Genomic DNA, 27,009 nt, shown 5'->3' on the forward strand with positions numbered 1-27,009 from the left:
AAGTGGGAGTTTCTTTTTTTTTCTTTTTTTTTGAGATGGAGTCTTGCTATGTCGCCCAGGCTAGTGGTGCGATCTCAGCTCACTGCAAGCTCCACCTCCCGGGTTCACACCATTCTCCTGCCTCAGCCTCCTGAGTAGCTGGGACTACAGGCACCCGCCACCACGTCCGACTAATTTTTTGGTATTTTTAGTAGAGATGGGGTTTCACCATGTTAGCCAGGATGGTCTCGATCTCCTGACCTCATGATCCACCCACTTTGGCCTCCCAAAGTGCTGGGATTACAGGCATGAGCCACCACACCTGGCAATAAGTGGGAGTTTCTTAAGGGTTAGCTACAATGTACAATCTGAAAATTATCAATAAAGTTTTAATACTCTGGATTTTGTGACATTATGCCTTGGTCATTTGGAGAATATTGATGTTCTAAGTTATGCATATTTTCCAAATGTTGATGCATTTCATACATTAAACAATGATAAAAATCTTACATCCTTAATATCACCACTGATCTTATCTGAAAAGTCTTTACATGTTTGGGAACCTGTCAAGCTCATGATGGCGGATAGAACTTTTCAAGATTCAAATTTTTGTTGGAAAGCTTGAATTTTATAATTGGCAGCAAGTACTCTGAACTGTTTTCCTTGGAGTTACAGGCTTAGGCTGGGTGCAGTGGTTCACACCTGTAATCCCAGCACTTTGGGAGGGTGAGTCTGGAGGATCACCTGAGGTGAGGAGTTTGAAACCAGCCTGGCCAACATGGTGAAACCCGGTCTCTACTAAAAACACACAAAAAATAGCCGGCCGTGGTGGCGCATGCCTGTAATCCCAGCTCCTCAGGAGGCTGAGGCACAAGAATCACTTGAACCCAGAGGGTGGAGACTGCAGTGAGCCGAGATCGGGCCACTGCATTCTAGCCTGGGCAACAGAGCAAGATTCTGTCTCAAAAAAAAAAAAAAAACCAACAAAAAACAAAAAACAAAAACCAAAAAACAAAGTTACAGGCTTACTTTGTTCATTTTTGAGAAAATATCTACCAGTAGTCAAGTCCAAAAGTCCAATTAACAGTTTTTCTTTTCTTCTCTTTTTTTTTTTTTTTTTTTTTTGAGACAGGGTGTTCCTCTGTTGCCCAGACTGAAGTATAGTGACTCGATCTCAGCTTCCCTTAGCCTTGACCACCTGTGCTCAAGTGATCCTCCCACTTTAGCCTTCTGAGTAGCTGGGACTACAGGCCTGTGCCACCACGCCCAGCTAATTTTTGCATATTTTGGTAAAGACAATGTCTCTCCATGTTATCCAGGCTGGTCTCCAACTCCCGGACTAAAGTGATCCTTCTACCTCGGCATCTCAAGGTGCTGGGATTACAGGAATGAGCCACTGCGTCCGGCCAATAGTCCCCTCTCCTCCCCTTCCTTTTTTTTTGAGACAGGATTTCATTCTATTGCCCAGGCTGGAGTGCAGTGTGCTATCTTAACTCACTGTAGCCTCGACCTCCCAGGCTCAAGTGATCCTCCTGCCTCAGCCTCCCAAGTAGCTGAGACTACAGGTGCACACCATTATGCCTGGCTAATTTTTGTATTTTTTGTAAAAATGGGGTCTCACATGTTGCTCAGGCTGGTCTGAAACTCCTGGGCTCAAGTAATCCTCCCACCTAGGCCTCCCAAAGTATTGGAATTACCAGTGTGAGCCACTGCATCCAGACAATAGTTTTTCAGAGTCCTTTTCTCAAGTAAAAATGACGTATTGGCTGGGCATGGTGGCTAACACCTATAATCCCACCACTTTGGGAGACTGAGGTGGGTGGATCACCTGAGGTTGTGAGATCGAGACCAGCCTGACCAACATGGAGAAACCCTGTCTCTATTAAAAATACAAAATTAGCCAGGTGTGGTGGTGCATGCCTGTAATCCCAGCTACTTGGGAGACTGAGGCAGGAGAATAGCTTGCATCCTGGAGGCAGAGGTTGTGTTGAGCCAAGATTGCGACATTGCACTCCAGCCTGGGCAACAAGGGCAAAACTCCATCTCAAAAAAAAAAAAAAAAAGATGTTTTATGATGTAATACAGCACTTATAGCTTACATAGATATATAGATATGTATTCCATCATACTTTGGTCTATGGCATGCTTCCTGGGTTCAAGCGATTCTCATGCTTCAGCGTCCCCAGTAGCTGGGATTTCAGGCACGTGCCACCATGCCTGGCTAATTTTTGTATTTTTAGTAGAGACAGGAGTTTCACCATGTTGGCCAGGCTCGTCTTGAACTCCTGAGCTCTAAACATGTTTAATTTAATACACTTAACATTTTTTTCTGTTTCTTCAAGGATGCTTAAATAAAACTGGCTTTTTGGCCCCAGTGACTGCATTGTGGGAAAGAATAAGGCACCAGTTTTACCACCCACTGCCTTTGCACTATCAGCCCACATGCCAACCCAATGCAAAGACAAATATGGTACCCCCAGGAGTCGATGGACCACTCTTCAAGAAGTATTACCACATTGCAAGCCCAGGATAGTCTGTGATGAGGCGGAGAGGGTCTGTCTTAGGGGGCCTAATCCCTCTCCACCTCCTCCTTTGGCTGGGAGAATTCATTCCACCCCCAGCTCCCAAAGCCCCTGTTTGGTTTCAGGCCTCTGCCGCAGCAGGTGCACTCTGGGTGTAGTTATATGTCTGCAGTCCCGTTCCCTGCTGGACTGACAGCGAGCACCTTAGAGCTGGGCTTTGTGTTACCAATTTTCCTATAGCTGAGCCCTGACGAGCAGCAAAGAGATGGGAGGAAGTGTGGCTGGGAGTCTGCATGTGTGAGGAAGCAAAGGGAGGCCTCCTCTTTCTTGCACCGAGAGGAGGGTAGCATCTTGCCCCTCCCCCTGCCCCAGCATGAACAGGGTGAGACCGCATGAAAGCCCTACCGTCAGAAAGAGGCTCAGCCCAGCCTCAGAGTTTTGGAGAGGTTGTCCCATCTGGCTGGGGTCTGGAAGGACCTTCATTAGATCTGCTGACTGAAAAGGTCCCACCCTGCTCAATTCCTCCCCAAGCCTCCGCAAAACAGTCATGGGGTGGGGGCAAGGGCGTGAGAACGGGGAAGAAGGAGGGCTGGGGTCTGTGGAGGTACGGGGTTTGGAGGAGAATGGAGCGGGAGGAGGAAGCGGCCAGGGAGGCAGGGTTGCTCACCAGACACAAGGGCAGGGCTCTTTGTCTGTGTTGGCACCTGCTTCCCCCTGACATTCCTGGCCTGAGCCTGGGCACGGGGTGGAGGGGGTGGTCATAGTTCAGGGTGACCTCCCAGGGCCTAAGTTTAACATCAACAAAGGTCCAGTGTCCAGCTGTTGTTTCTATGTGTGTCCAAGCGCATTGTTGGAGGGGCGAGCAGTTCATCACCTATGTCAAGGTCAGTGAGTGGCTGTGACTGCTCCTCTCTGGGGGAGGGGGCAGCTGGTGCCCAGACACTCCAGGTGCCAAGAACTCGAACGAGATGGGTTCTCAGCCAGCCCTTTCCCTGTACCCTTAGCCAGGAGCCCCCCAGCCTTATTTCGGGACCCTGAGAAACCAGCAAAGATCCCTCCTGAGCCATGGGAGGCAATTTCCTGCCCTGTGTCTGGCCAGAAGGTGCCTTTCTGTGTTGGCTACTTGTCCATTCGTTTATTCAATGAGCATCTACTATGTATCAGGCACTGTGGTGGTCACTGAGGATACAAAACTGCATAAGACATAGTGTCGACACTCAGGTTCCTCCCAGATGAGTAAATAGATGACTTCGATATTGTAGATGCCACATAGAGAAAGAGGGACATACAGGGCTATGGGGCTTGGAGGAGCGGCTCCTAATGCAGTCGGGTGGTCAGGGTGGACTTCCTGGATGAGTCAGTGCTCCACTGAGACTTGGAGGAGGGTAGGAGATAGGTGGAGTGGGAGTGAAGGGCCTTCGGAGAAGCCTCTGGGGATCTGGGGACGTTGAATAGTTCTGTGCGGCTGGGACCAGGGGACACAGGGGCTAGGGAAGCTGTAAGGGTGTGATCATGAAAGCTCATGTGTCTTGACCACAGGTTTGCATTTATCCTCATAATATTGTCACTGAGGGAAGGTGGTTCAGGCGGCAGTGGGATGGACAGGCTTCTGGAGCGGACAGCCCGACCGGTGAGGAGTTTGCTGCCATGAAGCTGGCAGAAGGCAGTGGCTCAAGCAGAGACAGTGGCGTGGGTCTGTGGAGGAGGGCGGATTAGGAGGCCTCGAGGGGAGCAGGACAGGACTTGCTGCTCCTCTGGCTGTGAGGAGGATGGGAGGGGAGCAGAGGGGGTGATCCTCAGATTTCTGGTTTGGCTCAGTGGCTGTGGCTGGGCCTTTGCATGACAGGGAGAACAGAGAGGGAGCAGATGGGGTTCAGGGTGGGGCCATCAAGTGAGGAAGGGCTTGCAGTGCCTGAGCCAGGGTGTTGCGCAGGCAGCTGGGCACACGGGCCTAGTGCTGGGGTGGGCTAGGCTGCCCCAGCAGGCCCCAGGGAAGGCCGGCAGGCTGGGATGCTATCCGCATGGACTCACTCCCCTCTCTTAGCCCTGGCACTAAGTGCGTCCCTCTGGCAAAGAAGAAAATGATTTCTGTCCCTCGCCATCTGCTGCATGGGAAGATGGGAATGGAGTGAGCACGGTATGAGGGGATCAGGAACATCGAGGGGCTGTGTCCAGCTGCCCGAACCATCCACGAGGCCGGCACCATGTTGAGGACAGTGGTGGGGACAGGAGCCAAGGTTCATCATTGTACCCCAGGGCCTGGGTTGATGCCTGGTAAGGGGTGTTTGGGGGGCTCCAGAGTTCTCTGGGTCTGAAGCGTAGGGTGGGGAGGGCAGCATGGGGGATGGACCAGGGCCGGGGCTGCCTATGCCCAGTTCGGGGGCCCTGCTGAGGAGTGAGCACAGACTAAAGTGTTGGGTCTGGCTAGAAGGGGTGCTTTTAGGGTTTTTTTTTTCAGTCTTTCATATTATTTTATTTTCTTCCTTCAACCATAATAATATGATATCCAAAGTTTGTCTTAACTGGTGGATGCTTCACAGGCTTATCCATCCCACTTACAGACAAGACAAATGCTGCTTCCTGCAATGGCCCCACCATGGACCCTCATCATCCAACCCAAGTCGCCCCCTTGCCTGGCTTTAGCTTCACTATATTGTGAGGCCACTTCATTGAATCTTATCCCAGACTTTAACTTTTCCATGACTGCCATGATTTTGCCATGTTTTTTACACAGAATGTATCTGACCTTAGCTGCCTTGCCACTGCCTTTGGGACCCTGAGCCTTCTTGCCAGCACTGTCACTCCCAGAGGTTGCTCCCACTTTCCCCTTTTCCAGAACCACTTGTTCCTTTGGGTGGCATCGTGGAAATTTGCTGTTGAAGTCTCAACTGCCTAAGTGGTTCTTAAAGGGAGGTCCCCAGGCCAGCAGCGTCAGCATCACCTGAGAAATAGTTAGAAATGCAAATTTCTGGGCTTTACCCCAGACCTGCTGAATCAGAAACTTTGGGAGGTGAGGCCCAGAATCTGTGTTTTAACAAGCCCTCCCCAAAATTCAGATGCCCTATAAGGGTTTGAAAACTACTGGGGTGGGTGGGGGAGTGGGCAGGGGCCTGTTCCGCTACACACCATGCTGGGTCTGGAGTGAACAGATGGAGGCGGGAAGCCCCATCCGCTGCCCCAAGGACAGCCTTTTCAGAGGGAAGGTAGAACTGTGCACCCAAAAACACAGGGGATGCAATGCTTAGAACCAAGTGAGCATCAGAGACAGAAAGTCCTGTGCAGCAGAGCTGGGTGGAAACTGGTGAGTGGGTAGCATGGGGCAGAATTGGGAGAGAGACACAGTGACCTGGTGTCCCAGTTCCCAGGGTTGCAAACTGCTCATGTGCCAGCTTGAAAATAATTAGTTTCTAGGCAGGGGTCTACACCCAATTTGCTAGCTCACTCTCCATCACTGTCCTCCACATCCCCCCATCCCTGGACATACAGAGTTAGCCCCAAACCCCACCTACTTATTATGGGGATTCCTGGAGAGTCAGCCTGTTTTGCGGGGACCTGTCAAGGCACTGCCAGTCCCAGGCTCAGGGTGTGGAGGCTCAGTGGCAGCACAGAAAGCAGGAACCTGGGGTGGGAGCGGGGTGGTCTTTGGGCCTTCCTCCTTCATCCTAGCACTGGGCTGATGGGGGAAACTAGATGGGCCAGAAGAGAATTCAGGGTGAGGCAATGCTGAGCTCAAGGAGCAGGTAGTTCAAGAGAGAAGTGAAGCAACAGGTTTGGCAGAGGGTGGTGGGTGTGGGAGGGGGTCAGGGGCATGGGGAGGTGTGCAGACTGTGAGAGATGCACCGCCACCTGCCCAGTGCTGGGACCTGCAGGGACTCACAAGACCCTCACCCTCTTCCCTCTGCCCTGCCTCTCCTTCACTTCCACTCACCCCATCTCTAACCCCACCCAGGCCTCCCTGGAGGGGAAGAGCCTCCTCTCATGGTGTCTCAATGCTAAAAAGAGTGGCTAATATTATCTGTTACTACACAACCAAACCTCTCACAATTAGGTACATCAAGAGTCAGTCATTCAAACCATCACTTACACTTTTTTTCTGCTTTGAGACAGGGTCTCACTCTGTTGCCCAGGCTGGCGTACAGTGGCATGTGATCTCGGCTCATAGTAGCCTTGACCTCCTCCTTGGCTCAAGCAATCCTCCCACTTCAGCCTCCCAAGTAGCCAGGAGCACAGGCTTGTGCCACCACACCCGGCTAATTTCTGTATTCTTTGTAGAAACGGGGCTTTTGCCATGTTACCCAGTCTGGTCTCAAACTCCTGAGCCCAAGCCATCTGCTTGCCTCAGTCTCCCAAAGTGCTGGGATTACAGGCCCGAGCCACCATGCTCAGCCCATTTACTGTTTTTAATGTTGGGATGAATTATACGCAGCTTTGGAGTCACAACACTGGTCCATTCCAAGTTCCCCGTGGGAACCATGGTGTTGGCTGAAGATGAGGACATTAAAGTCATAGTGACGGCCCCTGTTTACTGAACACTTACTATGTGCAGGAGCATGGACTTTGGCACAGAGACCTGGGTGCAGCTCTCAGCTCTGTCTTGTCCTTGCTGTGGGACCCTGGGTGATTGCTAAACCACTGTGACCCTGTTTCCTCATGGGTATGGTAGGGTAAGTAATAGTGCCTACCTCAGAATGGTAGTGTGAGGCCTCGAGGACTATATGCCAAGAACCAACATTTGTTCAGCATTTGCCTTGGGCCAGGGCTTTGCAATGCCCTTTATGCACATACCTCATTGGAGCCTCACAGCCACCCCCCAGGTGGGCACCATTATTACCCCCATTTTACAGATGAGGAAGTGGAGGCTTGGAGGGATACACTGCTAAGCTTCACTAGTGAGTGTTCCTGGTGAGTGGCAGAGCTGTCTGCTTCCAAAGTCGCATGTTGACTCACCTCACTATGCTATGTCTCTAATGCCACAGACTTTCATGTGGGACTGATTTGTGGTGAAAAATTGAGGGTGACACCCTTTTGATTTCTTTGTTCCTTCTGCTCTAGTCTCCTCAGCCCCCAGCCCTGCCCCCTCTCAGAACTCAGTCACAGAAAGCTGGCCTTGGAACCATGATGGGCTTAAGAGGGGGTGGGTGGAGAAGGCGGGGAGGGGCGTGGGGTTGGCTGTCACTGAGGCGAAGGCCCCTGAGTAGTGGGGGGAGAGCCCGTGTCAGGAGGGGCCGCCGGGAAGACAGATGGTCTGGGCTTTGTCACTTGCTAATTTGGGCTTCTGTGCTTCCCAAACCAAGCCAGGGCAGCCAGGGCTGACAGGTGTCAGCCTCTGAGGTGGCGGGACCTGACTCCACAACCCACGGCCTTACAAGGCTTAGCTCCTCTGGCCAGACACTTCCTTCCCTTTCCCTGTGGCCTCCCCAGCCCTGGGAGGGACAAGGATGACACTGGAAGCCAGTGGCACTAGAGGCTGAAAATCCCTCCAGGCCTTCTCTCACTGACACCCATCTCACTGTCCCTCTTTCTTGGACTTGCCCCTTCCTCCCACGATCTGGCCAGCTCTGGTTCTCACTCCTTCTGGCAATTCTTCCATCCATTTCCATTGAGCTGGGCAGTCACAGAAGATCTGAGAGGGTACTGACCACAGAGGCCATTCTCCTGAGGCCTGGATTCTTGTCAAGTTTGCCTCAGCCTCTTCCTGGACTTTAAAAGAGGCTAAGGGGGTTCAGACATGGTGGCTCACACTCAGACATACTGTAATCCCAGCACTTTGGGAGGCCAAGACAGGAGGTTTGCTTGTGCCCAGGTGTTCAAGACCAACCTAGGCAATGTAAGGAGACCCCACCTCCATAAAAAATTAAAAAATATTTTGAAAAAGAGGCTAAGGGAAAGCCTCCAGCCTTGTCCCAGGGAGGAGGACCCCATGGAAGTCAGGCTCAGCCTCAGGTCTCTGCACACCCTTAACCCATTTTACAAATGAGGAAGCCAAGGTTCAGAGAGGATGCTGCATAGCTGGGTCAATTCTGCAGTGAACCTAAATTCAGCTTAGTGTCTAGAAGGCCTGCAATAAGGCTAGGGCCAACGCCAGGAGGGGAAACTCATGTGGTCTAGGGTAGGGCTTGCAGATGAAGCTGGATTAGGAATTAGAACAAGGTCAGTTTTAGCATTTTGCATGCTGTGTGCAGAATGGATTGAGAGGGCAAGCAGTCACCTCAGTAAACCAAGCAAGAGAGTAGAGAGCAAGAAGGTGAAGGTTCTAGTAGGTTAGGGATAAAGACAGGGACAGGGATTATATTGGGGTTAAAAGAGGGTTAGTGTTAGGATTAGAATTGGGCTAAAGTTAAGGTTAGGGAAGTGTCTCTGCTTTGTGGGCAGCATGACAGAGCACTGGGCTGGGAGTTAGGAGACCTGACCCCTCACCCTGTGGCCTCCCCTCTGGGGGCCTGGGTTTCCTCACGGGCACACAGATTGGACTGGACAGTCTTCCTGCTCTGGTGTCCTGTGATGCTCTCGGCAAAATCAGAGCTGGCTTTCTGGAAGGCCAGGCAGGCCCTGGTGGGGCTGGATTCTGGCCCACTCTTCCTCAGGGCTGCCTTGTTCTGAAACCCGGGCTGGTTTGTTTCACTGACCCTCCCAGGATCACCGTTTTCCTGGCTAGTCCCAAGCATAGCCGGAACCATGAAGTCCAGGGCCCAGCAAGGCACTGAAGAATGTATTAGCTTCTCATTGCTGCTGTAACAAGTCAGCACAAATAACCCAAGTTTATTATCTTACCATTCTGGAGGGCAGAAGTCTGAAGTCAGTCTCCCTGGGCTGCAAGGCAGGGTGTTGGGAGGCCTGCTTCCCCCTGCAGGCTTTAGGGGAGAAGCCGTTCCCTGTCCCTTTTTTGGCTTGTAGAGGCTGCCTGCATTCCTTGGCTCATGACCTCCCTCCATGGTCAAGGCCAGTGGCATAGCATCTTTTCTGACATCTGCTTCCTTCATCACATTTCCTTCTCTCAACCCTGCTTCTCATGACTCACTCAGCTGAGAAGGACACTTGCGATTAGATTGGGCCCACCAAGATAATCCAGGATAATCTCCCCATCTCAAGTGTCTTAATGTAATCACATCTGCAAAGACCCTTTGCCATCTAAGGTAACAGATTCACATTTGCATTAGGGCCCAGGCACCTATGAGGGCCACTATTCAGCGTAGCACAAACAGTGCTGCTTGGGGCCAGGGCCAGGAGCACTCTTTCTGGCTCTGTGTCTGGGAAGGGTCCTCCCTGACCAGTGAGCATCTGTGTCAGACAGAACCTCAGCTCTGGTACAGCTGTGCCTGCTCTGCAGGGAGAATAGGAAACCTGGCCCCAGGGCAGATGTGCACTGAGAAGGGGTGACCTTTTCTGTAGGCAAGGGCGGGAGGAGAAAGGCTGCAGAGGCGCACTTGGTTGGGGCAGTGAGTGGGCTGCAGGGCTGAGACCTCCAGTGGCGGCCCCTCAGCTGGGTGTGGGCGGCCTGGATCATTGTGGCCTGCTCTGCACCCACTCCATACATGAAGGAAGATGGGGCTCAGGAGCAAGGACAACAGGGCATGGCATGCTTGCTTTTGAAGGCCACCTTTGAGCGACAGGAGAGAGATGCTGGAGAAGTCAGTGTGTGAACTGGGGCCGAAGGTCATGGTGGATCTCAGAGGGGGAGCTGGAGGCTGGATTCCACGTGGTGTGCAGGGATGGTGGGGATGGAATTGGGACACTGGGGTGAGGGGTCCTGGCCCCATGCTGCCCAACAGAGTGTGAAGATGAATAACTCTGAGTCTGAGATTCTCCGTGGCTCCTGCCCAAGAAGGGCCCCTGGCTGTGCTATGTTCTCCACGTCTTGCTGTGGACATCTGGCTGCCTACTTTCTTGGCTTGTGTTCACCCTGCTTTGTTCTTCTATTTATCGACCTGTGCTCTTTGTTTTTCCTTTTCAAAAAGCAGGATAATTCATGCAGATAATTCAGTTTTTGAGAATATCAAGGTCTTTTAAGAAAGTTATTGTATAGGCTGGTCATGGTAGCTCATGTCTGTAATCCCAGCACTTTGGGAGCCCGAGGCAGGTGCATCGCTCAAGGCCAGGAGTTTGAGATCAGCCTGGCCAACATAGTGAAACCCTGTCTCTACTAAAAATGCAAAAAATAGCCAAGCATGGTGGCGCACCTGTAGTCCCAGCTACTCAGGAGGCTGAGGCAGGAGAATCACTTGAACCCACTAGGTAGAGGTTGCAGTGAGCCAAGATCACGCCCCTGTACTCCAGCCTGGGTGACAGAGCGAGACTCTGTCTCAAAAAAAAAAAAAAAAAAAAGTATATAAATAAAAGGAAAGTTATTGTGTAAATTATAATAAGCTGAGGCAATAAACTCCAGTAGGCTTATCTGCAAAGGCCCTGAATTCCTGCTCCCTCTGGCTGATCCTCTTGGCTGGAGTCCACCTCCATTATCCATTCCAGCCTCTCCACTTGGAATCCTATGCCCCCAACCCCCATGTCTCCCTAGACCCTGTCCTTTCTTCCTGGCAGCTTTCTCGCATAGAGGCTTCTCAAAGTTGACCCGACCAGAACAGAATTAGAGCAACCTCTATTAGGCAGCAGAATGTCGGTGTAGAGAGGGCAGGGCCTTTACCTCTGTGGGCACTGGGTTGTGTCTCCTTAGGACACCCCTGCCCATTACTCTCTCCCTCTCCAAATGGGGAGCATGGCTGGGACTCCCTAACCTCCTGCTTGCGAGGCCTCTCTCTGGCCTCCGAGAGGGTCAGTGTCCTGCCCCAACCCATGAGATGACACACTATAATAGCCACAGGATTAACATAGCAGGCATTGTCTTTCTCTGACTATAGGGTGGGTATTATGTGTTCATCAACTGTCCTAAAAATACCCAGTAAACAGGTGCAGCCCCTGTGGCTCCAGTCCCCTGGGATCTGTTGGCTTCTGGCTGGAGATGAAGATTAGGGCAGGGGAGAGGTGAATTAGTCTCACTGAGTTCCTGGCATGAAACTTGGGTGTTTTTTGGAACCCAGGAAATCTAGATTCCAGGAAACCCACCTGGAGTGGCATGCAGAGTGTCTGCAGACCCTCAGACCTCCCTGAGCGGAAAGGTGGGCCCTGCTGCCACTGCCGTTCTGCTCAGCCCTGGAAACACTCACTGGGGTCAGCCTGCAACACTGCTCACATCACTCCCCACAGCCAGGCACTCTCCTATCCCACGTGCACCCGAGCCACCGAAAAATCCCGGAAAATTGAGTCTTTAGCCCTCTTGGGCTTCTGGAGCATGGGTTTGGGGGCCTCATTTCCATAATGCCTTATAAGAGATGCAGGGTTAGCCCAATGGTCCTCTTCCCCCAGCTGCTACTTGCCCTTCTGGGCCTTCCCTGTGGCCCCTTGCTCTCCCTCATTCCCCCTCCCGGTCCCATCTCTGTTCAGTCCCCACACCTGGTCTGGCTGTTCGTTCTTTCCCTTTCTGCAGCTTGAGTCTCCCCAGGTGGGTGCTGGTTTCACTCAATCGGTGGCACCTATGTGCACAGAATTTGCCTCTGCTCCTGAGCCACAAACTCGCGTGGCTTTCGGCCTGTGTGACTGTTGTGTGCATCTCAGCACGCATCTGCCCTGTGAGGTGTGCGTGTGTGTGTGTGTGTGTGTGTGTGTGTGTGTGGTGGGAGGGGTGGAAGGGAGGAGGGGCAGCAGGAGGGGGCAGTGGGTCTGTTCTATTTTTACCGGCCAGTTGCTGCTGGCCACAGTTTTCATAGCCTCCCCTCGGCTCTGCCCCTCACAGTCTGCAGTCTACAGCGAGGCACAGGCCAGCCCAGCTCCACGAGGACTGAACAAGGTAAGCGCCTACAGCCCAGGACTTCAGATCTAGGTTGATCCCAGGCAGAGAACCTGGGGCTTTTGTTTAAGGAGAAAGCGAGGTCTTGGAGCTGGAGAAAACCGTTTCTTGCCTGTACAGTTGGTTTGTTGGTAGAACATTCCTAAAATACTCCCACAGCATTTTGTCCCACAGAATGGCCTATCTCTTGCAAAACTGTTGTGAGAGGTGAAAACTTTTCCTGGCTATTTGGAAGCTGGGAGCAAGGAGAAGAATCTTCCATGAGGTTCCTTAGGAGCCCCAAGGCTGCCTAAGGGATGACGTTTTCACACAGGATGCCCAGCAGGGTGTGGGAGGGTTAGTGCACCCAGGGGAAGGGGTGGCTCTGGGATCAGAGAGCTGGGTGAGCGCTCAAAGTCAGCAATACCTGCAGCGGAAGAGAAGGAGGGTGCCTGGCGTGCAGGACTCCCAGGGAGCGTAGAAGGCAGGGCCAGAGCCCCCTGCTGAGCAAGGAAACTATCTTGCTTCTGTGTTCTTTGTCTTTGAGCGACGCTGTTAGCTCCCTTTGCCCATCCCTCTGTACTGCAGCACAAGAGCAGGGGAGGGCAGACCGGCAACCCCTCTTGACCGCTCCTGCTCAGAGCTCCTGGCTCTGAGGAGCAGCAGTAGATACTGGGGGTCCTCTTGGAGGAAGGCAATGGTGGCAGCATTTTGGGTTGAGGCACAAGAGCCAGTGAACACATACGCCAGGGCAGTATCCACAGGGCAACCCAAGGCTTGGGGCAGGAGGCCATGTGGCAGTCCCTGACTTGGGTGAGGGCTGAAGGCAGCACCTACCACCGGGTTTGGGAGTCACAGTCCCACAGCAACTCTGAGATTAGGCTTTGCTATTCAGAGCTCAAGATGGGGGTATGGTGTGTGGTAGGCAGCCCAGCACCATGGGCTTGGGAGTGTTAACCGTCAGGCAAGGAAGACAGGGATGCCCTTGAATGGGGTTCCAAGGTCAGGGGATGGGGAGTAGGGGGAAGAACATGAGCCTAACTAGATACTTGTGGATGTGATCATTGGGTGTGCAGAGATCAGTTCTTTCCCCTATATATACACACACTCTCTCTCTTTCTCTCACACACACACACTCTCACACACAGTCACTTACACACATTTACATACACAGACTTAATCTCATAGTCTAGTTGATAGTCCCTGCCATGCTGCAGAGCCTCAAGAAAGGGAAAGCCCAGCTCTGAGGCAACCACCAGAGACTCTTTGCTCCCTCCCGTGGGTGGAGGATTTTCTCATTATCTCCTTGCTTGCTACTTGTGGAGGAGATGGAATCCTGGCTCTCCAAGCCTTCCCGTGCTATCTACATCCTGACTTATCAGTCCTTGCTTGACTTCCACAGAGCCTGGCAAGGGCCCCCGTCTGGTGGGTGTCAGAGCACAGGCTGAGGCCTCTTGCCTGACGTGGGACCCCTTGGTCTGGCATTTGTCAGTGAGGCAGGCTGGGGGCAGGTCCCAGAGCTTGGCATGAGGTGCAAATTGGCCTTGGCAGGTAGGGCCCCACACTGGGGACAGTTGGCTTTCTGAGGGAGAGAGGGAGGCATGATCACTGCCAAATGCCCACCAAGGACAAGGCACATCCCAGGGAGACAGACACAGACCTGGTGCCCTCTGGACACTGGCATTCCTGGAGGCTGATGATGGACAGAGGGGCCTGGAGGTGGCTCTTCGCCAGCTGGTGTTTCCTTTGGATTTCCTCAGCATCTTTGGAGAAGCAGAGCCCTCAGAATAAGCAGCTGCCTATAAAATCTAATTCCAGCCAAGCATCTCAGGAATTCATGGATTGTCTCCATACCCCTCCCTCTGTACCCCAGCATGACAGCTGAGACTCTGGGGTCACACTACCCCTCCATCTCCTCCACCCGAGCCTTCCCCTCCCCTGGTGGTGGAGGCAGAGGTGGAGGCAGAGGTGGAGGGAGGCCCAGAAGGCTTTCTGATCCACTGGTAGATTCAGGGGAGGTGGCCAAAGCATGTTCACTGGGGCTGGGACAGTGCTTCATGGGCACAAAGTGAAAGGAGAGAATTAGGGCAGAGGAAGGGGTGGGTCTGGGATGAAATTATTGGCAGGCACTTTGCAAGTGTACTTTAATTCCCTGCCTCCCAGACCCCACAACCAGGTTCTTGAACCAAGTCCACACTCCTGACCCTGAGCTCCATGCCTGCCCTCCCCTCCACACACACACTGGGCTCTCCCACCCTTTACCTCACAGCCTGGCTCAGAGTTTCTGTGCGCCCCTGCACACCTGCTCCTCACCTCAGCTGTCCCCTTCGTTTCCCTGAGCTTTTGCACAGTCCCTCCCTCCTCTGGCATTGGAATGCTCTGTGTCCAGGCCCAGGCAAGACGGTGAATTATGTCTGGCTTTGGAACATCTCCCTCTGCAGCCTCATGGACTCCCTCTTTGGCCTGGGCCTCAGGATCACCTTGTCAGGGGGCTTCAAATTGTGCTCCATGGCCAAGTATCCTCACAGAAGACTACAAGGCTGCTATGGTAACCCCCTTCAACCAGTGCCATTTAGCTCTTTTTGTTTGTTTGATTTTTAAATTCAGGAGTACATGTGCAGGATGTGCAGGTTTGTTACACAGGTAAACATGTGTCATGGAGGTTTGTTGTATCAATTATTTCATCACTCAGATATGAGAGACGTATCCATTAGTTATTTTTCCTGATCCTCTCCCTCCTCCCACCCTCCACCTTCTGATAGGCAAAATGCCATGTTGCTTATACTGATTGGATTTATTTTACTTCCAAGTAAGATTTGGTTAGAACAAAGGATTCAACCAAATAAAATTAATTAAATATTATTTTAATTAATTAATATTAATTAATAATAAACATCAAGTGGAAACCCACTGATTTAACCCCTAATTTTGCAGAGAGGAAAACCAACACAGAATGGGGAAAGACAGACTTGGGTGAACACAGGATTTGCCCTGCCTCGCGGCTTATCCTCCCCCACTCAGGGCCTCTCACTGCCCCACCCTGGGGGTGCCAGTTGTATTACCATCTGTGGATGGAGTTGTGCCACATAGCAGCTACCCATATTCCAGCATCCACTCTGCTCATTCACTTTCCAGGCCTTCCTCTCTCTGAGCCTTTCAATGACCACTCTTTTTTTTTTTTTTTGAGACTGAGTCTCGCTCTGTCGCCCAGGCTGGAGTGCTGTGGCCGGATCTCAGCTCACTGCAAGCTCCGCCTCCCGGGTTCCCGCCATTCTCCTGCCTCAGCCTCCCGTGTAGCTGGGACTACAGGCGCCCGCCACCTCGCCCGGCTTATTTTTTTATATTTTTAGTAGAGACGGGGTTTCACCGTGTTAGCCAGGATGGTCTCGATCTCCTGACCTCGTGATCCGCCCGTCTCGGCCTCCCAAAGTGCTGGGATTACAGGCTTGAGCCACCGCGCCCGGCCTCAATGACCACTCTTAATCCACAGGATAAAATCTAAACTCAGCCTGTCCTTCAAGGCCCTCAAGAGTGAGCTACAATCTCAATTTTTTTTTTTTTTTTTTGAGAAGGAGACTCATTCTGTCACCCAGGCTGGAGTGCAGTGGCACGATCTCGGCTCACTGCAACCTCCGCCTCCTGGATTCAAGCAATTCTTCTACCTCAGCCTCCTGAGTAGCTGGGATTACAGGCGTGCACCACCACGCTCGCTAATTTTTGTATTATTAGTAGAGATGGGGTTTCACCATATTGGCCAGGCTGGTCTTGAACTCCTGATCTCATGATCTGCCCACTTCGGACTCCCAAAGTGCTGGGATTACAGGCATGAGCCACTGTGCCTGGCTGCTCTCACTTTCCAAGCATATTTCCTATGGACTCCATTCTGTTCTCCACCGGGCTTAGCAAGCTTTATCTGGAAAGGTCCAGATAGTTTTGTAGCTCACATAAGGTTTCTGTTGCAAATTCTTAAAAAAAAAAAAAAAATCTTGCAACTCTTTAAGTAAAAACAGGCGGGGGGCCAGGTTAGGCTTCTGAGCTGTAGTTGGCTGACCCCTGCCCTGCAACCCTGTCCCATCTTGACCTGCTGGAATCCAGTGTGTCTGATTTCTTCCTTTTGTATTCTGACTCTGTCTCCTAGGCTGGGCTCCCAAGGCGCAGCTGGGTTGGGGGCAGGGGTTTCTACTTTCCCTCATGAACTGTTCCTCTGTGCCCCCAGGTGCTGTCCCACTGCCACCATGCCGGAAGTGTAAGTAGTCTCACTGCCATCTGGGGCCCCAGGAAGGCAAGTCCCTTTGCCACAGACTTCAGCCCCACAGTGGAGGCACCGTGTTTTCAACCCCCAAAGCTTTCCCCTAAGAGACCAGGTCCTCAAACAGGGACAGCACTTGATGGTCTTCCCCGTGCTGCCTATGTCCTCCCAGCCATTGAGCAGAACTCACTCTCAGGTTGCCCTGGGAGTGCCTTTTTGGCCTGTGCCTCAGAGTTTTCCTGTCTTGATCTAACACGTGAATTGCGTGTACCAGGCCACCACTTAACACTGACACAGTAGGTGAACAAAGCTTTGGGAATTTACCCACACACCCATGGATGGATGCTTTCATGTTACTGGAACCCTACCCTAAGGCTTCCCTCCCCTTCCACCACTTCTCCCCAACTTACCATGCCCAGTACATCCCAATAAGAATGCCCGGTAGTTCAAACGGCTGTTGAGTTTTTATTCTGTTCTGCCGGAACCTCGAACTTCTCCCCCTGCCTGATGCCTGATGACTCTCTGGCTCACTGTTGTCAGCGGCCCCCTCCTTCCCCAAGCTGGTCTGCGAGGTTCTGCGGCCGCACATGTAATCCTCATTGTTCATACTCACTCTGTGTTCTGCTCTTTCCCTGTCCTTCCTGTGATGGATGCCTGAAGCGAGGTAAGTGGTATTTGGGGTATCTCTGTCCTGGTTAACTCTTCTGACTGGTAAAGGTGGGAAGGTGGGGTTGGCATTTGAGGAGAGGGGAGAGCTTGTATTAAGCCCTGGTGGGAGTCTGGGAGGTGTAGGGTATTTAGTGGCTGAACAAATTCCCAGGAGATGGAAACATCAGGCGAAGATTCTGGATGTGGGGTTTCCTAGTGTCCAGGGAGTTGCTGTGCCAGTGTACAATGTCACTGGAAGGTTGTCCTGGGACTGGTACTGCAGCAGGGCTGGGTGTGACTCTGCATCTTTGCTGAGCACGAGCTCTTCCTCACCCACTCTGAGAGCTGGTCCAGTCCTGGGGGGACCACCCTATTCCATGCAAAGCTGATCCTGTGCAAAGCTATATTTGAGGGGTAAGGGATAGTCACTGGGTTATTCCACTCTTGCCCAGTGGCTGAACATTGAGCGAGGAGCAAAGAGATGTCCTTAAATCCCTCAGGTGTTAGATAATCCTGACACTGGCCATTCTATACACTCCAGACTTAACAGGCTGCTGAGATCACAGCCTATATACAGTCCAAGGATGGGGATGGCAGGGATAGGAATGGGGACTCAGGGATGGCAACAGTGCGAATTAGCGGTATTGATGGAGGGGACATGTGGCACAGAGATTCTCGGAAAGAATTGAAAATGTTACTTTTGAACATTCATATGAATGTTGAAGTTTTGCTAAGGCTCGTATTAAAGTGAGTCCTCACTGACTGATGGTCAGATGAGGTGACCATCAGCTCACTCACCAAGTGGTGGGGAAACAAGATAGCAGTAAAACATTTGCCATGTGTACATTACGGTGTGTAAACTGTGGAGGTAATGCTTAGAGTCATAGGCTCTTTCTTTTGAAATCACACTTATCTGAAATGTAACAAAAATCTTTAGGAGAGGAAAAGACAAACAAACCACTCTGAACAGTCAGAATAGAAGTTACACATTCCATTTGCTGAAACTCATCCATTGTCTCTCATGACAACTTCCCTCTCAAAGCCTAATCACTTCTACTTTACACCCTGGAATAACATTGGAGAGCCATGCTCTCCCAGCTTGCAGCACATTAAGTCTAGGTAGGATGCTTCCTGCTGGCAATGAGAAGTGACCACCTATGGCCCAGAAGAGATACTAGTGCTCGAAAGGCATCACAGTCTCATTAGTTGGGGGCCAAGCAGCCCTACTCACCTTTGCCACCCCTGAGGCACCACTGTCACAGGGCTAGCAACAACATGTTTAGGATTTTTGATAAGAAGATAAAACAGTGGTTTTATATCTTAGAAAGATTTGTATGGGTAATGTTAACATTTTTAAAAGTTTTGAGGTCTACATAGATACATTTCATTTATTTGGGAAATTCACAGCTTATTTATGCAGCATGATAGATCATCAAAGTATTGCTGTATTACTACCTGGAGTGTGAAAACATACATAGCTTTTATGCTTTTCAAAGGATTTGCACATCCATGATCTCATTTCATCTGCAATAACTCTGTGAACTAAGCAAGGGGGGGTCATAATATCCTTATTTACAGATGAGGAAAGAGGTGCCTGTAGAAGCCATGTGACCCTCATAGTATCTTACAAGATTTCAGCAGCAGCAGAATCAGAGTGGGAAGTTAAGGCTTCAGCCCCTAGGTCAAGGTAGCTGACTGCAGCCTTGTCTGAACTGCAGGGGTTAAATCACAAAGATGAGCTTTTAAGGCACCACAGGGTGAGCAGAGGATTCTGGATAAAGACAGAGAACCCTAGCTGGCACTTGTCTTGGCCTAGACCAGAATTCCAGTTCTGCAGCCTCTGCTTCACCACCTGTCTCTCTCTCTTCTTGCTCACAGAGAAAACCCAAGATCACTGCCTCCCGCAAACTCTTGCTGAAGGTGAGGCTGGGGGCTGGCTGCAGGGGGATGCCCAGTGGGAGGCAGAGGGGCAGAGAGCCGACTCTGAAGGGATGTGGAGGGTTATGGAAAGGAGAAAGGAAGGAGGCCAGAGTGAGGATGATGAGGGGCAGAAGGAGTCCAGCATTGCTGGAGCCAGTGCCAGGCTCAGGTGGTCAGTGGGTGGGATCCTCGAGTATGGATCCTGGCACCTGCCTGGGGTCCCTAGAGTAGGTGGTGACCAGCTTCAGAGTGGGAAGCTACTCGTGCAGGCAGAGAGACTTCCTTTATTCTCGTATGTGTTTTTCTCTTTGGAGCTTTGTGAGTCAAAACAGACAGTAAGTGGGTAAGAGGAACACTGTCAGGGGAAAACAAGTTCCAGGACTCCAGGAACATTGTGTGTGGCCACTTGGTGTACCCTCACGCACAGCCTGTCCGTGGCCGCTGCATACACTTCTACACTGGACGGTGGTCTCAGAGTTGGCCCAGCCTGGGGCTGTCCTCGCCTCATTCCCTGATGCCGGGTGGGAGATGCGAGGCCCCCAGCTCAGCAGGTTTGTTCTGTCCAGAGCCTGATGCTGGCCAAGGCCAAGGAATGCTGGGAGCAGGAGCATGAGGAGCGCGAGGCTGAGAAGGTGCGCTACCTGGCAGAGCGCATCCCCACACTGCAGACGCGTGGCCTGTCCCTCAGTGCCCTGCAGGTGAGCCCGGCAGGTGCGGCAGGGCAGGATGGGGTTGGAGGCACTATGTGGGTGGCTCCAGGGACCAGGCGGCAAGAGCCTGAACTAACACTAGCTCAAGGTTCCATAATTTACAGGGCACCCCTGACTTCCATGGTCTCATTTAATCTTCACAACCACCTGTGAGGTAGGAACATTAGATTCCATTTTACAGGCACTGAACTGAGCCTTAGAGGGGAGGCGTGACTTGCCTGGGCTGGGCGGAGCCAGGGGCCCAGTTTCATAAGCAGTCAGGGTGATGGCATGGAATGGGGAGGCAGCCAGGGTTTGGAGAAGCCCCACTTCTCCAAGGACTTGTCTATCCTTTCTTAGAGCTTGGTCTTTAACGTTTTCAGAACACTGGGAAATTATTTAAATGCCAGTGATTACAGAGAAAAGAGACTGGAAGGAAATACATCAAAATGTTACTAAGTATCCCTGGGTGGTGGCATCACTAGGTATTTTAATTTTTATTATTTTTGTATTATGTTTAATACATAGTTTTCAAAATGTCTAAAATTAAAACATTACTTTAATCATAAGAAAACTATTTTATTTTGCTGGGCACAGTGGCTCATGCCTGTGACCCTAGCATTTTGAGAGGCTGAGGCAGGAGAATCACTTGAACCCCGGAGTTTGAGACCAGCCTGGGCAACATAGTGAAAGTGAGACCTTGTCTCTATAAAAAGTTAAAACAATGAGATGGGAGGATCACTTGAGCTCAGGAGGTTGAGGCTGCAATAAGCCATGATGAAAGAATACTTTTTTTTTTGAGACAGAGTCTCACTCTGTTGCCCAGGCTGGAGTGCAATGGTGTAATCTCGGCTCACTGCAACCTCCACTTCCCATGTTCAAGCCATTCTCCTGTCTCAGCCTCCTGAGTAGCTGGGACTACAGGTGTGTGCCACCATGCCTGGCTAATTTTTGTAGTTTTAGTAGAGACGGGGTTTCACCATATTGGTCAGGCTGGTCTTGAACTCCTGACCTCAGGTGATCCACCCGTCTTGGCCTCCCAAAGTGCTGGGATTACAGGGATGAGCCACCATGCCCAGCCAAGAATACTGTTTTGTTGTTGGTGGTGGTGGTGTTGGGTTTTTTTTTTTTTTTTTTTTGAGATGGAGTCTCACTCTGTCGCCAGGCTGGAGTGCAGTGGTGTGATCTTAGCTCATTGCAACCTCTGCCTCCTGGGTTCAAGCAAAGGAATACTGTTTTTAAGAAAGCACGACATATAGACAGGAGAACAGAGGGCATACCCTTTGAGCTATTGCCTGTCATGAGCCTCAGAGTGGAGGAAACTGTCAGCTCCTCTCTGGATCCCAGGTCTTGCAAAGGGGCTGGGGAGAGGGTCAAGGGCTGGAAACTGATGGCTCTGTTCCGCTCTTCTTCGCGCCTGCCTGATCCATCTGCCGCCCCCAGGACCTGTGCCGGGAGCTGCATGCCAAGGTAGAGGTGGTGGATGAGGAGCGATACGACATTGAGGCCAAATGTCTCCACAACACCAGGGAGGTGAGTCTAAGGAAGGGAAGGGGCATGGCCAGAGTGGGCTAGGCAGGGGCATGGGCACGGATGCAGCAGCCATGGGAGGTCCCCTCCTTCCACAGGGCCTGGAAGGGGCCACTTAAGCAGGAACCTTTGGTTTCTCCGCCCTAGCCCCATAGGGCTGGAGATCTGGAGATGGGCAGAGTGGATAATCACACATGAAAAGTACAAACTTCCTCCCTACCTGCCATGTGGGCTCATCAGCCTAACAGAAGCCGCTCTCTTTATCCACCCACACAAATAATCATATGCCTGTTAATAACGTCTTACCTTTGTGAAGTGCTTTCATGTGTGTTATAGCCTTTGATCCTCCCTATAGGCCTGTGGATGAAGTAGGGGCTATTTGCACCTTGCAGAGGAGAACACTCAGGATCAGAGAGGCCAAGGACTTGTCCTAGGTTGCACAGTGGTGGTCCTGGGACCAGTGCTGGTCTCTGGCTCCCACTTCGGTACTCTGTGCTCCCTTAGCATGGAGTGTGGGAGGATTAACTCCATCCAGACCCTGCTCCAGTGGGGTGGGGCAGAACAGGGAAGGACAGGGCTCCTTTGGGTCATTTGTCCAAGCAGTGAGGAGGGGGCAGGGAGGTAGCACAAGTCACTTCCCTCCTTCCCACTTCTGCCCACCGGGAATGATATGTGGGGTCACCAAGCTCCTAAGAATTCCCTCTAGAGATCACACCCTGGAAATTCCTCCAGGGGTCTAGGACCTGGAAGTTTATCACCCTGCTGGACCAAGGCTGTGAGCTGCTTTGAAGGCTCACTGGGGAGGAATAAGTTAGAAGCAGGGATGAGGCTACAGGAACAAAAGGAAGCAACCCTGCACTCCAAATAGGGCTTCCAAACCAGACAAGTCTCAGTCTGGTGGAGCTACCCCTTTTATTCAAGGTTACAGTATTAGCAATGGCTAATAGGCTTTATCTATCTGATTAACTATCCATTTATCAGCAAATGTGCAGTGGCTATTTGCAAAGGGGTGGGTGGGTCTGACTGTCCTAGAGCAGGGTCTCCAACTCTTGGGCTGTGGACCAGTACTAATCCGTGGCCTGTTAGGAACTGGGCTGCACAGCAGGAGGTGAGCAGTGAGTGAGTGAGCATTCCCACCCGAGCTCTGCCTCCTGTCAGATCAGCAGTGGCATTAGATTCTCACAGGAGTGTGAACCCTATTGTGAACTGTGCACGCGAGGAATCTAGGTTGCACACTCCTTATGAGAATCAAACTCATGCCTGATGGTCTGAGGTGGAACAGTTTCATCCTGAAACCACCCCACCACCTCTCCGTGGAAAAAGCATCTTCCACAAAACCAGTCCCTGGTGATGAAAAGGCTGGTGACTGCTGATAGGTCTGGCTTCAAGGGTGGACAAATTAAGGTGTATCTCTGGCTGGAACCCTAGCAATCTGAGGTCCTTAGGAAGGGTGCCCTGTGGCTAGCTCCCTCTCCAGTGAGCCCCGGGCGCTTCTCACCTGCAGATTAAGGACCTAAAGCTGAAGGTGATGGACCTCCGTGGGAAGTTCAAGCGCCCGCCCCTGCGTCGGGTCCGTGTCTCGGCTGATGCCATGCTCCGGGCCCTGCTGGGTTCCAAGCACAAGGTGTCCATGGATCTGCGGGCCAACCTCAAGTCTGTGAAGAAGGAAGACACAGAGAAGGTGAGGTCCCTTTCCTCAGAACCTTCCACCCTCTTCCCTACCAGCTTTCCCCTTGTCAACCCCTCACATGGCCTCAGGCAGGCCCAGGAGCTCCTGTTGGAGGCCAGTCAGCTTGACAGAGAGAATGTTCTAGAATGTTTTGGAAGACCAGTGTGGGAAGAAAGAAAGAAGACTTGCTCCCTTCCTTCAGGCTGTTCCCAGTCTGATGAAGAAACTAGGACATAAAGAAAGCTAGACCCCAGACTGAGACATGAAGCAAAAATCTTGTTCCCAGTGTGAAGAGAACGTGGAGATATAGGGTAATGTTGGAGGTGACTGCCTGGTCACCACAGGGAAAGGAGACAGCAGCTCATCTTGGTGATAGCCACACACGAGCACAGACGTTAGAGAACTGAGTTCAACCACCCAGCAACAAATTATTCAAAGCTGGTTGAACTCACAGTATATGTGCCCCAAATTGATAGGCTCTGTAAGGAACAGGGATGACAGGAACATAGTCTCTGGCCCAAGAAGCTTCAGAGGACAAGAGATAAGCCAGGCAGTATACTGAGGAAATGGAAAAGCAGTCACATTCGCAAGGGAAGGCTTCTTGGAAGAGGTGGCCTTGAGCCTGCAGAGTGCCAGACCAGGAGGGTGGCATGGGGCCTGGGAGGAGGTTTTGCTCAGGTGCATTGAGGTGGGAACTAGCCCCGTAGCTGCCACTATCACCCAGTGCTCCCAAGCCACACAGCTTCCTGTGGGGCCTCGGCTTGGCCCGTGTCCACCTGCCTGGCTGAGTCCTAGGACTTAAACAGCTGGGGAGGGGCATTGGGATTTCTTATCATCTGAGGAGACTGGTTTTCTATCACCCAACTTCTCTTGAGCTGGGGGGGGCATCCAGCCTGGTAAGTCCCTGATGTGTGTGCCACTTGTCCACAGGAGCGGCCTGTGGAGGTGGGTGACTGGAGGAAGAATGTGGAGGCCATGTCTGGCATGGAAGGCCGGAAGAAGATGTTTGATGCTGCCAAGTCTCCGACCTCACAATAGAGGTACCTAGAGATCAGCTCCCTTCTCTGGGGTCCATCAGAGTCTAGAGGATAATGAGGGAGTCCACGATGGGCAGGCAGGTTGTACTCAGTGTGGTGCAGGGACAAAGGCACTGATGAGACTGATTTGAGTCGGCTCTCCTGGGCTCAGTCCTGGCTCCAGCACTGTGATACCTTGGGCATGTCATTTCTGTTTGGGGGCCCTTTTTGTTCCCCTCCTCTATGAAATTGGGGGCTGTGTTAAATCAGTGGTTCTCCAGGTGTGGTCCTGGGACCAGCAGCATCTACATCACCTGGGATGCAAATGATCACCCCCCACCCCAGGTCCACTAAATTGGAAACTCTGGGGTGAGACCAGCCTTCCAGGTGATTCTGATGCACATGGAGAGTTTCAGAACCACTAGGTTAGAGGATCCTTGGGGTCCCTTCATCTCTGACTTTCTGAGAATCTATGCTCTTTTAAATACCTCCTGGTGATGTCCTTTATTTGTGCTCCCTGCGAAGTACCCAGCACTCACAGTACCTGTTCCCAAGGAGCTACCACTCAGAGAAGCTAACACTTCCCACTCTCTGAGGAAAAAGCTGGAGAAACTGGGCCAAGCAAGGAAATCAGGCCACATAAAACCGTCTGTGGAAGTGCTGAGAGAATGTGCAATAGGGCAGGCATCCACCAGATAGCACTGGTCGGAGCAGGCTTTCTGGAGAGGAGGAGCTCTCTGAGGACGTGATGGGCAAGTGTTAGCTGATAAAGGGAAGGGCACGTTAAAGGGCTGATGGTGCAACAGAAGCATGGAGGTGGGAATTAACCACCCACAGAGTAGCATGGCAAGGCCAGGTAAGAGCTGAGGGCCGCAGTGCGGAGGAGCAGTGTGAGGGGTCCCAAAAGGGGAGAAACTGTGCCTGTGGGCTGAGAAGCTGAGGTCTTGTAGGAGCCCCTATGAATGAAGATCCAGCCAGGGGTGCGCTAGGGGTGAGAAGCCCTGGAGACTGCATGTGCTGTAGGTAAGTCAGGGATTCATGCACTGCACACAGGTCCCCGGGAACTGATGGCTTCGCCTCTTTGTCCCTACAGGCCAGCTTGCTGTGCTGCGCTCTGAGCTCCTGCTTCATGCTTCTTCTCCAACCCAGCTCACTCACTTCTCTGCCCGTGTCTGGAGCATCCCTTCCCACCTCCCCCCTCACTTCTTCCCTCCAGCCTGCATGCCCTCCTCTGGAACTGGGATTAAAGAGATATCCAAGAGGCAGGACAAACGAGAGTGTCTGAAGACCTCACCCCAGCAGGGTGGGCTCCCACCCATCCATGAGGCACTTGGGGCTTCCCAGCTACCCTGTGGTGTAACAGGTGAAGGACGAGGAGGGAGTGAGAGCACATTTCCTCTAGCCCTGTGCCACACCCCTTCTATGTGTGTACAGTGTCCACAGCCATCTTCATTAAAAACCCAGTTTCCTGGTCATTTCTGCAGCTCTGACTGTGAGCACGGAGAAGAAAGGGAAGACTTGGGGCTTGTGAAGAGAGGGCTGTGCTGGGCTCCAGTCAGCCTGTCTGCAGTCCACAGTCCAGGATCTGAAGGGAGGGCTAAGGAATTGGTGGCTGCTTGCCAGGGTCCCCTGGGGCCCCTTCTGCCGAGTCCCTGTGATGTCACACAGCACACACTCACCACCCAGGATGCTCAGCTCACCAGAGCCCTGATCTCCGAGAACTGACCCCGTCCTGCCCCTGACTCTGGCCATCAGAAGAGGCCTCTCCATTCAGAGCCGCTTCTCCTGCTGGATTTCATACTCTCCTTCCTCTGCAAAGCTAGATTAACTCTCCCTGATGTCTGCTGGGTGTACCTGACTGCTCCGGGCTGAGAGGTCAGGGCACTTTCAATCCCTCACCTAGTCCAGCTGCACAGGGCAGGAGGCCTCACAGAAGAGAAACTTGCAGTTCCAGGCCTGGCCACCAGGTGACTCCTTCCTTCTGTCCTGGGCACTCCTGTCCCTCCCGCCTCTGCTCTCCCCACTTTCACTCACCCTCCTCCCAATTGTTTCCCCTTCACACTCCTGTACTGGTCCTATCCCCCAGGACTGATTCTTTCCCGGAGGGGGGGGCGGCCACTTATCTGTCCTCTGGCTCAGGTCCTTTCTCCATCCCACTCACTTCTGGGTCCAAACCCTGGTGAGGGCATAGGGCATGCTGGGGTGGAGTGGGGGTCTGGGGCAGCCCCTCTTCCCCCATCATACTTGTGAGAGAGGCTCCTGTGAAGCAGAGAGCAAAGTTCTGACTTTCCTTTTTTTCTTTTTTCTTTTTTTGAGATGGAGTCTCGCTCTGTCACCCAGACTGGAGTGCAGTGACATGATCTCGACTCACTGCAACCTCTGCCTCCCAGGTTCAAGCGATTCTCCTGCCTCAACCTCCTGAGTAGCTGGGATTACAGGTGTGTGCCACCACACCCGGCTAATTTTTGTATTTTTAATAGAGACAGGGTTTCACCATGTTGGTCAGGCTGGTCTTGAACTCCTGAACTCGTGATCCGCCCACCTTGGCCTCCCAAAGTACTGGGATTACAGGCGTGAGCCACCGTGTCTGGTCAAGTTCTGACTTTTCAGGGCAGTAGGATAATGACTTCTAAGCTAAGCCTGCAAGGGAAGTGGCTGGTCCCAGATCTAGGGTCCCTTGGCTTTTTGACCACCGCAGCACTGGCCCCAGGAGGGGCTGAGTTATCAGAGCAGTAATCCTTCCACCCACCCTACTGAGTCCCCATTCTGCCCTCAAATCCTATGTATTATCTGCCATAAATGCCAGGAATTGGTACAAAGTGCAGTGCCAGCTACTCCCTGGGGCATGGTCTGGCTCCGTGGGCTGCTGGCCTGCCAGCCCCTTTCAGAAAACATGGCAGTGGGAACCAGCAACTTGGGTTACCTTAGGGGAAGCAGCAATCTGCCCAGGGTTCTTGCTATAAATAGGTC

General features: G+C 52.1%; 1 protein-coding gene and 1 pseudogene across 1 annotated transcript; one reads left to right on the forward strand and one right to left on the reverse strand.

Moving 5' to 3' along the window:
- Positions 1–4,951: 4,951 nt before the first annotated feature.
- On the reverse strand, positions 4,952–5,496 carry LOC126939432 (peptidyl-prolyl cis-trans isomerase NIMA-interacting 4-like; annotated as a pseudogene).
- Positions 5,497–12,253: 6,757 nt separating this feature from the next.
- Positions 12,254–25,514, forward strand: TNNI1 (troponin I1, slow skeletal type). The gene is made up of 8 exons (XM_050764692.1): positions 12,254–12,339; positions 16,535–16,568; positions 19,094–19,135; positions 19,702–19,833; positions 21,268–21,357; positions 22,859–23,035; positions 23,954–24,063; positions 25,133–25,514. Exons 4-7 carry the CDS (start codon positions 19,708–19,710, stop codon positions 24,059–24,061), a joined length of 501 nt encoding a protein of 166 aa, XP_050620649.1. The 5' UTR covers positions 12,254–12,339; positions 16,535–16,568; positions 19,094–19,135; positions 19,702–19,707; the 3' UTR covers positions 24,062–24,063; positions 25,133–25,514.
- Positions 25,515–27,009: the final 1,495 nt, after the last annotated feature.

This window comes from Macaca thibetana, chromosome 1, assembly GCF_024542745.1.
Source record: "Macaca thibetana thibetana isolate TM-01 chromosome 1, ASM2454274v1, whole genome shotgun sequence".
NCBI classification, from domain to species: Eukaryota; Metazoa; Chordata; class Mammalia; order Primates; family Cercopithecidae; genus Macaca; species Macaca thibetana.